The 14,078-nt window shown below is 36.2% G+C and overlaps 1 protein-coding gene across 1 annotated transcript in view; it reads right to left on the bottom strand.

The window, feature by feature from the left end:
- Positions 1-14,078, bottom strand: part of vps8 (VPS8 subunit of CORVET complex) — a 145,053-nt gene that overhangs the window by 21,734 nt on the left and 109,241 nt on the right. Inside the window, exons 40-43 of the mRNA XM_084389952.1 lie at positions 12,815-12,895; positions 3,698-3,867; positions 1,630-1,798; positions 154-207 (exon numbers count right to left, since the gene is read on the bottom strand). Coding sequence (XP_084246078.1) covers positions 154-207; positions 1,630-1,798; positions 3,698-3,867; positions 12,815-12,895 — 474 coding nt within the window. The remainder of the gene's footprint in view (positions 1-153; positions 208-1,629; positions 1,799-3,697; positions 3,868-12,814; positions 12,896-14,078) is intronic.

Below are 14,078 nucleotides of genomic sequence, written 5' to 3'. Positions count from 1 at the left end.
AATTCAATTAAACTGAAAATAAGTTTGTGGCTAAATGAGTTGACAATACAAATATAAAACATTTAAAGCAGCACATTTCTTTCACCTCACATAAGATTTAATCATCATTAATCAAATCTATTCTAGTTGTAGAAAGTAATTCCACTCACTAACCTTTCTCCCATGAGTCTCTGCCACATTCCCACGATGAGCAGATGTCACTTTGTTCTGAAACACACGAGGTTAACAGTTGAAATGTGTTTGACAAAATATGACCCTTTCATGAGGGTCTGCAGGGGTCTTCTCTATGATAAAATTAGCTATTTTTTGCCCTCATGTGTCTGCAATGTTGGTCGCACACCATATGACTTTGATTTTCCAGACATACATTTTTCAAATATTAACCAGCAGTGAAGCAGCTTTTGTTAAAACTATATATTATTCTAACACCGGGTCTACACCGGATGCAACAACTGTCGTGTCGCACAGCAACAGCTTAAGGCTGTCAAAGTGATCGTTGCAAATCCATTTGTCCTTTGTGTCAGAAGTAGCACAAGCACTTGAAGTACGTCAGAAATAGACCAGGCATTGGTTTGCTGTCAGAAATATATGGCACTGCGCCACATCCAGTGTAGACAGCATCACTGATTATAATGGCTTCTATATGCTTTTGTTGCATCTGGGGTAGATTATACCACAATAAACTATTCTTTTCAAAATGTTTATTCTTTTCATCTCTTGTGATATTAAGACAATATCATCCTGATTTTTTTTACATTCTTCTGAATATAATAATAATAACAGTTTTAACACAGAAATTAAAACAATATGCTGCTCATTCAGTCATTGTATGTCTGAATTGCATTTTTAATTAATTATTGAATAAATTACTATTATGTTATCGTGTCATTGACCAAGTAATCTTGCACTTTTAGCTTACATTCACCTTTATGCTTTCATTTAAGTTACAGAAGTATAACAGTTCTCTGTTGAGGTGCAGTGCAGAATCAATCAACATGTGTCCAGGGTAAAGGAAGCCTTGTTGTTGCAGTTGCGCTAATACTCTAATCACGGTTGGGCATATTTTTTTTGTCTTCCAAAAGAATCTCCGTGGCAACACCTCTGCGATTAGGGATACTAACATAGCTCTCTTTTGTGCCTGCAGCCGTCAGCCTCCTGTGGTTACGACTAATACAGGCGCATGCTGAGAAACCCATTTGCATGCCATTTACATACACCACAGCCACATAAGAGAGTTCCAATTAACGTGGATAATACATACACCCGGGACGCATATAAAAGTACTCAAAAAACATATCACACTTAGAGTGTATGACAAAGATAAATGGTGAATAGAAACATTGAAAGACCCTTCTTCAAACTTAAAGGAGGTTGTTTTATGCTGATATTATTATGATGGGCTCATGATAGATTGAGAGATACATTGATAGATAAAAAGAGACATGAACAAACAAAGAGATTGTTCACCTAAACCAATTTTTAATATAGTATGGATTCAGACAAAATTTGTATGGAGTACTTTCTTCCAACTTAATGGTGGTTTTTCCATAGAAACAATGGCATTGGAAGGACATGAGGGTGAGTAAAATACGAAGTTTTATATTTGGGTGAAGACTGACTGTGACTGACCTGTGCCAGAGAAGCGGAGCGTGATCGGGAGCTCTCTGCGCTGGGTCTGTCGGCTGGCCTCGAGCCCTGGCTGGATGTGCATTTGTAGCAGCTCCATGAGTACTGCCTCTCGCTCAAAACACCAGCCTCTTTACGCTGAAGACACTGGCAGTGGTACAGATGCCCACAGCTACACATGAAACAAGAGTTCAGGATGACAGTACTCCAGGTCTGTTTGTGTTGTATGTTTGGGCAGAGTGTTACAACAGCTTGCTTAGGATAGAAATATGTGACATAAATAAGGCATTAGCGCATATCACAGCAAATATCTTGATTTTGAATCAATCTGCAGTCAAATGCTCCGAACAAACATAATCATCTGATTCAATCCAGGACGCCTTTAAATCATCCACTTGTTTCCAACGATGGTATCCTTCTGAAGTCTGTATAGCAGGGGTGCCCAATCCTGCTCCAGCCGATGGACTGTCCTGCACAGTTCATCTCCAACCCTAATCAAACACTCCTGCCTTTAATTTTCAAGTGATCCTGAAGACCTTAATTGGTTGCTTCAGGTGTGTTTGATTAGGGTTGGAGATGAACTGTGCAGGACAGTCGATCGGCAGGAGCAGGATTGGGCACCCCTGCTGTACAGAGATGCAAATGAGCCGTGTAAACTAATTCATATGTAATTACAGTTTTTCTCAATTGCTAAAACACAATTTCTGAAACCTTGCTCCATTTTCTGAAACCATCAAACACAAAACCTCATCTTCAAGCACTATTTACAAAACCTCTGACTCCGCTTGCAAAACGAAACTTTCGCCTCAAAACAGTTTTACCTGTGTTCAAAATCAAACACTGCTCTCAAATCATAAACACACTGTAAAAAAATTCTAACCTCTCCAAGTCAAAATTGTCTAGTGACTGGTCACATCTAAATTTTTAAATTGGCCCAAGTGCAATTCTTGTTGCAATAGTCTGTTAACATTGGCTCAATGAGAAATAATACGTCAGACTAATTGAAAAATTTAGATGTGACCAGTCACTAGAAAATTTTGACTTGGGGATGTATTTTTTTTTACAGTGCAAAGTGATTAAAATGATATACACTATCAAGCAGTCAGTAAACAATACACCAAAAAATAGAAAACACATTGTTCAAAACATATAGTTCTCAGGGAGAAGTACATTTTTAATCTCAAAACAAATTTCATATTTTTCCGTCATTGTCTTTTGATGAACGAAAACATGTTCTATCATAGTAGCTCAAAATTGATCAGAAATTACTACTCTGCTTTGCTCTTTGCAATTTCTTTTTTCTCCTCCTTGTACCCCTATTTTTACAGTACTGTACCCTGCATCTCACAAACTTGTCCGTTGTCTCTGATACTGTATTCTTGTTCTTTGTTGAACCTGCAACCTGTCAAAATCTATTGAGCAGTCAGTACTGTTAACAAATGGAAAGCACAATGTTCAGGGCCATACAATTTGTTCATTGTACAGTATACAGCCTATAATGCACTATACTACAGTATACAATACTAAAAGGGACAAAAATCAAAGGAGTAAATATGTGATCAGTGTGCTGCTTCTTGTCTTTGGGCATCATTTGAAACAGATTAAATCAGTTTTGAGTGGTTGTGTTCAATCAATGACATGTGTTCTCTATTTGTATTTGATTGTTGCCACTTGTGTTTACCAGTATGGATGACGTGTGCATTAGAGTGCAGAATGTGTTTTGAGAATGAGAATGTGTTTAGAGCTTTGCTGAAAAGTCTAAGTGAGATCTGCAAATTGTGTTTTACCATGTGAAATGGTTTAAGGTATTGACAACAGACTGCACAATTAGCTAAATGAGTTCAGGCAACTGAGAACTTTGTTCAGCCAATGGCTTTTAGTGTTTTAGCAATTGAGAAAAACTGTAATAATTACAGCATATAAAATGTAATCAAAATGACTGAATTAACAGTTTTACAAAAACAATAAAGCAAACCAACAAAAAATAAAGTGTGCAAAATGTTTTGTTTTGTTATATCAAAAGGCATTGTACTGACTTCCCGCAGAGTGCAGATGATATGTGTGTGTGTACCTGAAGATGATGATCTCTTCCTCGCTCTCCTGACGTCTTTTGTACTGCTGTAAGCAGATGTTGCAGTGGTCCTGTCTTGGGTGGAGCCCTCTACTGACTGTCTTACGCAGATGTGACAGAGACCAGTGAAGATCAGAGTTCAACAGATTGGTGGTTGTCTCCAACAACGTCTGATGGAAACAAAGGAAACAGTAAGTAAACCATTGAAAAGGTCTTCAAAAAATGTCATGGAGCAGAGGTCAGCACACGTGCTCCAGACACATTGAGCGGTCCTGCACATTCAGATGATGCAGGTTTGAGTCCAGTCTGTGATGGAATTAGAAGAATGGAAAACAGAATCAGAGAATATAAATAAGGGGAAAAGAGAAAAGAGCACTTAAATAATAGTGTGAGTGACAGCATAAATGCGTAGCACACTGTACACTGCAATGAATGTCACATGCTTTATTTCATCTAAAATATTAACATTTTTCTAATTATAGTACAATCATTGCATATTATAGATTCATTTGAATCAAGCCGTTTAACCCACGTCTTCTGAAGAGACAATTATTTTGTATGATGACCAGATTTCATTTAGGCATTTATTCACAAATGTTGGTAAACAAACACGCATACATCAAGCCATTGCACATCAAATATGACAGACACGGTAATCTTATGAGTTTGAAATAACATGAGAGTAAGGGAATGAGGACAGAATTTTAACTTTTAGGTAAACTATCCCTTTATTAACTTAAGAAAACAAAAGCTAGAGTACCTACATATAAGCACACTCAGACTTTTGCAGAATCTTTAGTATATTTCTGCAGAATTGGAACATGTATCAAAGTTCTACACATCTCTCACACTTTTTCGTATTTGTTTAATAATTTTTTTTGGCGTATTGGTTATGCTTTCAGCTTCTCATACTGATAAGTCTCTAATATTAAAAAAATATCAATTTAACCCATTAAAGTTCAAGTACTGTTCAAGTTATGTGTCAACCACCCTGTTTCAGTTTAGGAGGGAACCCATTTTATCTCATAACCACAGGCAATGGAAAATTTTCCCATAATGTATGAAGTTATTGCCACTGAAACCAATGGGGTATGTACAACGACTCAGAATATAAAGGCAAGCAAATGCCTTTTCAACTCTGTTAAATATTTCTTTTCTATCACAACCAAATAACATGAAATTTGTGAAATGGATTAACATTTGAGCTTGTGCTGACACTAAAATTGGTTCAGTGTATTTCTAAGAGAGGAAGAATTTCCTCTAATTTACACTGTCTCTTTACCAGAGGCAATATGTTTTAGCAAAGTCATATAAAAGACTAAGAAGAGGGAGAGAAGGAGAGAGAGAGAGAGAGAGAGAGAGAGAGAGAGAGGGTGGGGTGGGGTGGGGTGGGGGGGTGGACACACACCAACAGAAAATATACTAGCCTGCAAATACAGTACACATATAAGGAAGCACATTTAACCCCCACAGACATTTCTGAGGATTGGAGAACACACATTTCAAAATATTTCATCAGCTATGTGGGCAATTCACAAAGTGAGCATATTGAAATGTATGCCAGGACAAGCATTCCTAAGGGATTGTTGAATGAGTGCATTTATGCGTGTAATTTATGTCTCAATTTTGTGAGGGGAAAAGGGGAAAATTTGTGTGTGAGGGGGGAATCAGGTGTTATTCTCACCCCTTCCTTGCTTTTTCCTTTGAATGACAAGCTGTAAATTCCCATTGGTCATGGAAGGGAGAGTGCAAACACATGCTGACACAGTTACTTTCACAGACAAACTGAAAGACCACATAACCATATACCATATCTGGTGATAGTTTAAACAGACAGAGAAAGTAAAATAAAGAGAGAAAATTACACAAAATCCCTTAAATTAGTAACGTATACGTAAATTAGTTGATTGGAAGTAAAACTAAGTTTTGCTGCTGTAATTTAAACTATTTGCTTAATATCAAATGACAATTGTGCATTCTGTGCAAGCCATGTGACAGTGACGTCATCAAGGTTTGGTTTCTTTTTTCAAATACAGTTGATATTTGTATATGACATATTAAAGTTGAAGTTAACTGACAAACACGTGTTTTATCGAATATTTGTTTTATTTTTAAAGGCATTAATGGATGCCTTACTTTTAACATTTGTAGTCTTTCAAATACTAAATATGTATATAAATATTACAATAAAGACTTTGTATATCGTACTTTGTATTTATGTTGTATATCGTTGCAACAAGATAGAGTGTCAATCAATGGACATTTTGTTATATTGTTTATATTGCAGCATGTACTGTAAATATATCTACACACCGTTCAGTGGGTGGATTGCTTAAAGTTGTTGACACGTTAGAGTGATGAAGCATGGATGCATGGAAAAAATAAAGAGCGGGATGTGCTTAATACTTCTGAACACAGTAAAATGAAAATTGAAAATACCCATCTTGCCAAGTATTCGCATAAACATGTTGGAGAAAATCAGACGTGTATCAGTATATTAGATCTGTGCATTAGGCCTTAAAGTGACAGCAGCCTAATAATGTATACTTACAACTATCTGTGCCCTTAATCAAACAAAAGAAAAATTGAAAATCACTCACTGCTCTTGATTTGATAACATTTGTAGCGAGTCAGCGCATGCTTAAATCAAAGTAAAGAGAGTTTCATTTCTGTACTATTTCTCACAACTCTTAGACCCATTTGTTTCTTTGTTCTATTTCCTATTTATTGGTCCTGTTGCCTGCTTGATTTTTTTATATTTTTTTTATTATTGACTGTTTACTTGTCTATGCATTTATTTTCCTTTAATTCAGTTTGAAATAGCTATGACTGTCTTTTTCTTTTTTTAGAAAAGAGATTTTAATAAATAAATAAAAAACGTTGACATTTTGACAAGTCCATTGTAGGCAGCCTGTTGCACTGCACTGCCATGTAAACAGCTGCACATCCTGTACAGACACCTTCCAGCAAATTGTGCGACAAACTAAAACACTTAAAAGCCTGAGGTAGGGAATTAACTGCTGAAAATAAATACCCAATGACTCATGGACACTATGCCCAGAGAATATACCATGAGAAATTGCACTCCAGATTCCACTTATAAAGTTCAGGTCTCAAAAGGAGCAAGATTTAGCATTTATGCTGTCAAAAATAGAATAGAAAGGAATAAAAGGGAATGTATTGAAGTCTGATGCATTTTTATGGATGCTATTATCCTACAAGTGACCTCAAGTGAGAAGTGAGTACTGAAAGACAACTAGCTAAGGTGAAGAAAGCAACTCACACAAAATCTATCAAATAAATTAGTATTGCAAAAAGATTAGTAAAGTTTAGTAAAGGCAAGTTTAGTAAAACTTCAGACAACACATTCTAGCAAAGCCTTTTTCAATTAAGCCAAAACCAGGGAGGAATTTAAACCAGTTCTTTAGGATTGGTTTGCAGAAAACCACAAAGTAACGCCAAGGATTGTTTGATCCCCAAGATAGAGACTTAAAACAGACCTTCTTCCTTCATCATGCTTTATGATAGAAGCAACAGTTAATGTAACCTCACCTATACCATGTTTAGTGTCTACAAATTTGTATTTTGATGATCTAAATGATCGTGTTTATTGTATGTCGATATGTATACAACATATTAGTATTACAAGAATCTTTAATAGTTTCTGCATCAACACTTAATCCACTTACATATGCAAATTACCATGCCTGAAGACAAAAAAAATCCTACATTTTCCCTCCGAAAGCTTAAGTTACCATTGGCTCACTGACCCCTGGGAGGAGAGACCATCCTCAGAGGTTAAAGAGCCCTCGCACAGATTCCACTGCCTCTTCTCTGTGTCTTCTGATTGCTGTTCTGGTGGTGGTTGAGGAGAGATCCCCTGATATGATTGTAAAAGCGCTTTGGGTGTACAGTAGTACATATGAAAGCGCTATATAAATGCCTCATTCTATTCTATTCTGTTCTGTGTAGCCTCACCCGGCCTTAGGGCCGGCCGGCGCTGTCGCTTCAGGCCTCGACTACAGACAGCTATGTTTAAACAGAGTCAGACTAACCTAGCAAGTTCATCAGAATTTCTTCATTCTACACAGAAGAAATCGATTGCAACTTCAACATCATGGACTTACGGAACCATCAAGACTTTCTTCTGAGACTGCATCCGGACACTCTTTCAACAGCTAAGGCAATGCAAGTATCGTACATTTGAAAGCTAAACAGAGTTTTAGTATAAGCGGCAGACCCCTTGTTAACAAGGTGTTTAAAACTAAGAAACCGGTTCTGTTCAGGTGGTTAAATTACTCAATTCCCTGTTTCTGTGTCCGGTTCCATTTACTTTCACATTTTCTATTTTACCCATGTATGAGTGATTGTGTGTATGTGGGTGTTTAGATTAGTTGTGTTCATGATTTGGTAAAATAAAGCTTTTGAGCACATTTGTGCGAGTTGATTTTGATCTGCTTGTAAAACAACTTCAATTTAACAATTGTGATTGTGAGTTATTTTTCTGTGGCCACGAAAAATATCCTTTCTGAGAGTTAATCGACAATCAATACTGAGTGTTCGCTGGACACACAGATTAATTGATTGTAATAATAATTCAGCTACAACAAGGTAATTTTATTAACTGATCCAAATATTTATAATTAATTATAACGAGTTATAATTATTCATATTTCCCTTTTGAGCTAATTTGCTACACTGTTAAACACAGAAATGAAATCTTTAAAAACCACAGAGACTGCCTTTTACATATCAAAATGCATCAGATCATTCTAAAACAATGCTAGACGGACTTATAAATCAAACATTGTTCAACTGCATAATTCTATATCATGTTTACAACTCATATATGTGACTAATATGCTTAGAGATATCACATCATTTGTGTAATTGTTATAACTATTGAATGGTTTAATGGACGTATGGAGTGTTTGATATCAGCGTGAATGTCTTCTCTCCTTAATTTTTGTGTGAATTAAATCTGTGTAAAATGTATCATATTATTATTATCGAAATCATGTCTTAATTGTACTCCGCTAAGAGCGGGAAATGGGACTTATCAGATAACATGTAATTTATGGTGAGAGGAGGAGAGACATTTACACCCTGAACTAAAGACAGTGTCTAATTGGTCAGAACTCCTCCGGGAGTCTGTACAAACGTTACAGTTTAAAAACTCAAGACAGAGAGACAACGACATATTTGGGAGATGAAACTGGGATAAGTCCGAGCAGCTTTGTTCAAGCCATCCAGTCTCGAGTTCTAAGTTAAGTTTTGCAGCAAATCCCAACTTTAAACTTCAGCCACGGGAGAGACTCCGATTCAATTCATCCGCCAACACACCAGAACGTGATTGGCTTCAAGACATCACTCCAGACACGAATCAATGAACCTGGGAAATCCCCTTTCCAGCAACGAAGGGAATCCTGACAAACTTAAGTAGCGCCTCCAGATTCTAGCTGAACTGGTGACATTGATATAAAACTTAATAACCCTGCCTAAGAAACGATAGAAGGGTTAAATTAATGATTGATGTTTTGTTCAGGTCAGGTCTTATAAAGTGAACATATTGCTAGAAACTTGGGATTTCGTCATTTCACCCTCTTAAAAATAATTCTTTCCTCACTTTCTTTTATTCTGCAACTTGTGTGAATGTGTGTGTGTGTGTGTTTGTGTTAGTTATGTGTTAGAATAATTTATAATGTCCTGATTGTATTTAAAGAGAAGTGTCTTGTGTTATGTGCTTACAAATGCAATGTCTTAAACTGCTGATCGGACGATTCATTTGTTCGGCTGTAAAATAAGTGAATCTTTCAAAATTCCCAATACATTATTTAATAATTCCATTTGAGCTAAATTGACCTGTTTCCCTAACAAAATAATTGTTTTTCTCCAATACACATTAGCCACAATTAATGGCACCCTTTTATTCAATACTTATTGCAACCTCATTTTGCCAAGATAACAGCTCTGAGTTTTCTCCTATAAAGCCTTAGGCCGGGAGCCAGGTCCACTCCTCAGGATGTTTTTTGCTACCTTTTTTTCACTATTATTTCCTATTATCTTGTACCTTGGGCCATCACAAGTTGATAATGACCACCCCCAACTCGGCCCCGTTTGGTCTCAGGGGCCAAAAAACACCCTTTTTGGGAAAAGCTTTTGGCGGAATGATTTTTGTGTAGGAGCAAAGGATTTTTCTGGAAACCTCTTCAAACTATCCTCTTCGATGTACATTAAGACAATACAGACACATGTCATCTATGCAGATTCGTAACATTTCCTGTTGATTGGAACTTCTTAATTATTGCCCTGATGGGAGGAAATGGGAATTTTCAATGCTTTAGATATTTTCTTACAGCCACTTTCTATTTTGTGAAGCTCAACAATCTTTTGCTGCACATCAGAAATGTATTCTTTGTTTTTACTCATTGTGATGGATGATTAAGGGAATTTGGCCTTCATGTTACCTCATATTTATACTCCTAAGAAACAGGAAGTCATGGCTGGACAATTTTATGTTCCTAGTCACCCTGGTGTGCAACATTTTTTAAATTTGAAGGGAAATATACTTCAGAGATATTTTACTCATAAGAATTCCAAAGGGTGCCAATAACTGTGGTCAACGTGTATTGGAGAAAAATATTTATTTCATAATGTGATTTCATTATTGTGACATTCATTAGTTTTACTTCAATGAAAGGTTAGGTTTGTGTGATTTTAATGAAAGATCAAATGGATTAAAAATGCAGATTTATTTTCACAGCATTCTTTGAACATATTTACCAGGGGTGCCAATAATTCTGACCACGACTGTATGTGTGCGTGCCACTGATAACCACAATGGGACCTGAGAAGTCCAGGGAGCCTCTTCAATTGTGCACTTGTTAATTAATGAAGAAACAGACATTAATGAGTTCTCATAACACTCCACCCTTAACTGACCCGATTAAAGCAGCTGTGAGGATAAGCTGGAATTCTTAAAGTTTGATAGTTCTTCTGAAGCACGTCACTCTCTAAAACTTAATTACGAGGGATTGAGAAAGTATTTAGGTATGCGTGTGCGACGGATCAATTTATAAATATTGCTAAAACATTTCCTGGTCCCTATTTTCTTATTAATTGTATGTAGAGATGCACAGATTAAGTAGGTACATTTATTGCTATTGTATCAGCTTTTTTTGTGCCTATAAAATAATCAATAGATACCAACCCAATTTATTGAAATTTTCCCCACTGTCATAACTTGCAATATTATCAGCATTTCGGATTACGACCATCTTATTTTTTCAATTTTTTAACTGACGTAAGTGATGAGAATAATTCAAATGAAAGGTAAAATTAAATAAAGGGAAATTTTGATACTAAAAGAACTTCTGTCTGCTTTTAAAGAGGTAGAACATAAAGAATTTTGCACATAGGACAAAATATATATTTTGAAATAATATAATCCCAATTTTAGTGCCAGTAAATATTCTCTACACTTGCTATTGGCAGGTGTGGTGTGAAGGTTTTCACTTTTTTAAGGATCTCACCTCACATTTCATTTCCAATTATCACATAAAACACTGTGAATTTAGCTGCTGTGGTTTGAGCCGTGTGAGCAGCACTAAAATAACTCATTATAATTTAACAGTGGTAAATGACATATCTGTTGACTGAAACCAGCAAGAGTGCAATTAATAGGAGAGCAAGACATCAGTGATGCACTATGGGTAGCTCTACTGTATGAACATATTTAACAATTTATCTTTGCAAGTCAGGCTGTGTAATAACACCTCACAAAGCCTGCATTACACCCTAACAAAAAATAAAATAAAAATAAATAATAATAAAATAAAATGTGGGGTACCATGGTACAGAAAAATGATCTGACCGAATCTGAAATAAGTTGAAGTGTTTGTTTACAGATGCTGTTGTAGAAATGTGCTATTCACAGCAGGCGATGACTGACTTAGGCCGGCGACACACTGGCTGCGTGGCGTGAGCGTGCCGTTTCTGTTGCGTGTCAGCTGCGTGGCGTTTGCGTGGCGTTTTCCATGTCTTTGCACACCAGAAACGTGTCTGACGCGGCGCTGCTGCTGCTAGGTAACATGATAAGCCTCATTGGTGATATATTTGACATATGGGGAGAGAGTTGTGGAAGGTCTATACTTAATGTTAAACATAAATATATAGCAGCAAAGACAACGTCGGCAGTGTTGACGGCAAAATAGGCTATAGAATATTTCGTTTTGTTATTGTTCGTTATTTCGTTATTGATTTATTTTTTAATAAAAAATATCTTTTTAAATAACATTTATATATTGCATTTATGTCAAAACCTAGCCACTTTCACACATCAAAATTACATTTATTAATATGTATTCGTGTCAAAATGACATATAAACATATTTTCCTATTCTATTTTGCCTGGAAACGCTTCCGATACGCTTGCGTGTCGCGTGAAAAATAGGCGTCGGTTCTATTTCTAGCATGCACACGTTTTCACGCAGGCAGTGTGCAAGCTCTAACCTGTTAACATTGGAGCCGAAATAAAAACGGACACGCCACGCAGCCAGTGTGTCGCCGGCCTTATTGCAAGTGTCCAATTACAGAGCAGTTACTGAGATAAATCGAGTGGTATTCAGCTGGCCATCATGATCTTAACATGGCAGCCCCCCATGATGCGACCCGCTACATCTAAAATTAAACGGCTTCAACTTATATAAGTGTGATTTTAATAATATATGTCAAAATATCATTATAAAATAAATGAATACTTTTATTCAGCAAGGATGCATTGAATTGATTAAACGTGATAGAAAACATTTTCACTCAGACAATGTTACAAAAAGCTGTTCTTTTGAACTTTCTATTCATTAAAGAATCCTGAAAAATATATATTACCGTTTCAAGTGTTTTCAACATTAATAATGATAAGAAACATACATTGAGCACAAAATAAGCATATTAGAATGATTTCTGAAGGATCATGTGACACTGAAGTTGCTGAAAATTCAGCTTTGCCATCACAGGAATAAATTATATTTTAAAATATAATCAAATAGATTATTTAAAATTAAAGTTATTTTAAATTAAAATAATAAAAAATGTCAACACATTCAACACACACATTACCTGTTCGTAGTTGAAGGTCTCTAACATCCCTAAAATGAGCCCCTGGATCTCAGCCAGCTTTCCTTTCCCATATACAGGGTCCTGGAAGAGAGAACACATACACAGAGATAAATTAATTTATTATAGCTTTGATCATACTAGTAGAAACCTGTGTCTGTCTGCAGTGAGAAATGATTCTGAAATGAATTGCAGCAAACTGCAGTCAACACAAATCAGGGAGTAAACACAGTGCGTTCTGTCAGACTGCATTCACAATGACAGCTGATAACTCTCAGATGATGAAGGAGTGCGGCCTCAGTAACATCACACACACTCGCCACCACTAGCTGTTATCACAGGACTGCACACACATGGGTAATTCTGCCCTCGGTAGGGGTTCAGATTGAAGCAGTCACAAAGATCAAGACCTGGAAGGTATTCTCTCTCTCTCTCTCTCTCTCTCTCTCACACACACACACACAAAATACATTTTCATTCTGAGGGGTGGAAAGGTACAGAAATACTGTTGTCATGAAGGTCACACAATGGCAAACAACACTCTACTTCTCTCTTATTGGCAGACAAACACTTGTTTGTTCATTTCATTATAACCATAACACACTCCTATCCTTAAAGGGTAACTCTCGCCAAAATGCAACCTAGGGTCTTTTTGTTAATCTACCCGAGGCAAACTTTCGTTTAAAAGCATATTTAGAACGGAAACGCCACTTTTAAGTTTGACCGTATTTTCGTTTTCGGTCAAATTGCAAAAAATAGTCGATCTCCGAATGCAATGTAACAGGGAGGAGAGTAAAGATGGAAAGCTCCTAAAGCTTAGTTCCATATAAATTCACGGATAATTTGTTGTTTTGTCTGTTAGTGAAAATCAATATTGACCTTGTATCAGGGTTCCTGCAGGTTTCAGTTAGTCAAATTTAAGACCTTTTTAAGACCATAAAGATTGAAATTTAAGACCTACACATTGCATTGCCAAAAAAATATTCAAATCAAAGAATTCATTTTATTTCAATGAATTCAGTAATTGAAAAAGCATTAACTTAATTTACAGATAAAGCAATCACATTAGTAACCTTCCAGACCCAACAACGCGTGTCAGAGAAAAGAACAGAATCAGATATAATTTTTTTATAGAAAATTGTACTTTGCATATTATAGGCCTACTGTAAAAAACACATAATTAGTTGATTTTAGTTGATCATAGTTGATCATAACTAGAGATAAAATGGCATGAACATTTAATTTAATAATTATAGTGCCAAAAATT

Source organism: Rutilus rutilus (assembly GCF_951802725.1).
Source record: "Rutilus rutilus genome assembly, chromosome: 2".
Taxonomy (NCBI): Eukaryota; Metazoa; Chordata; class Actinopteri; order Cypriniformes; family Leuciscidae; genus Rutilus; species Rutilus rutilus.
Note: the sequence above shows the minus strand (reverse complement) of the source record. Positions and strands in the feature narration are given on the sequence as shown.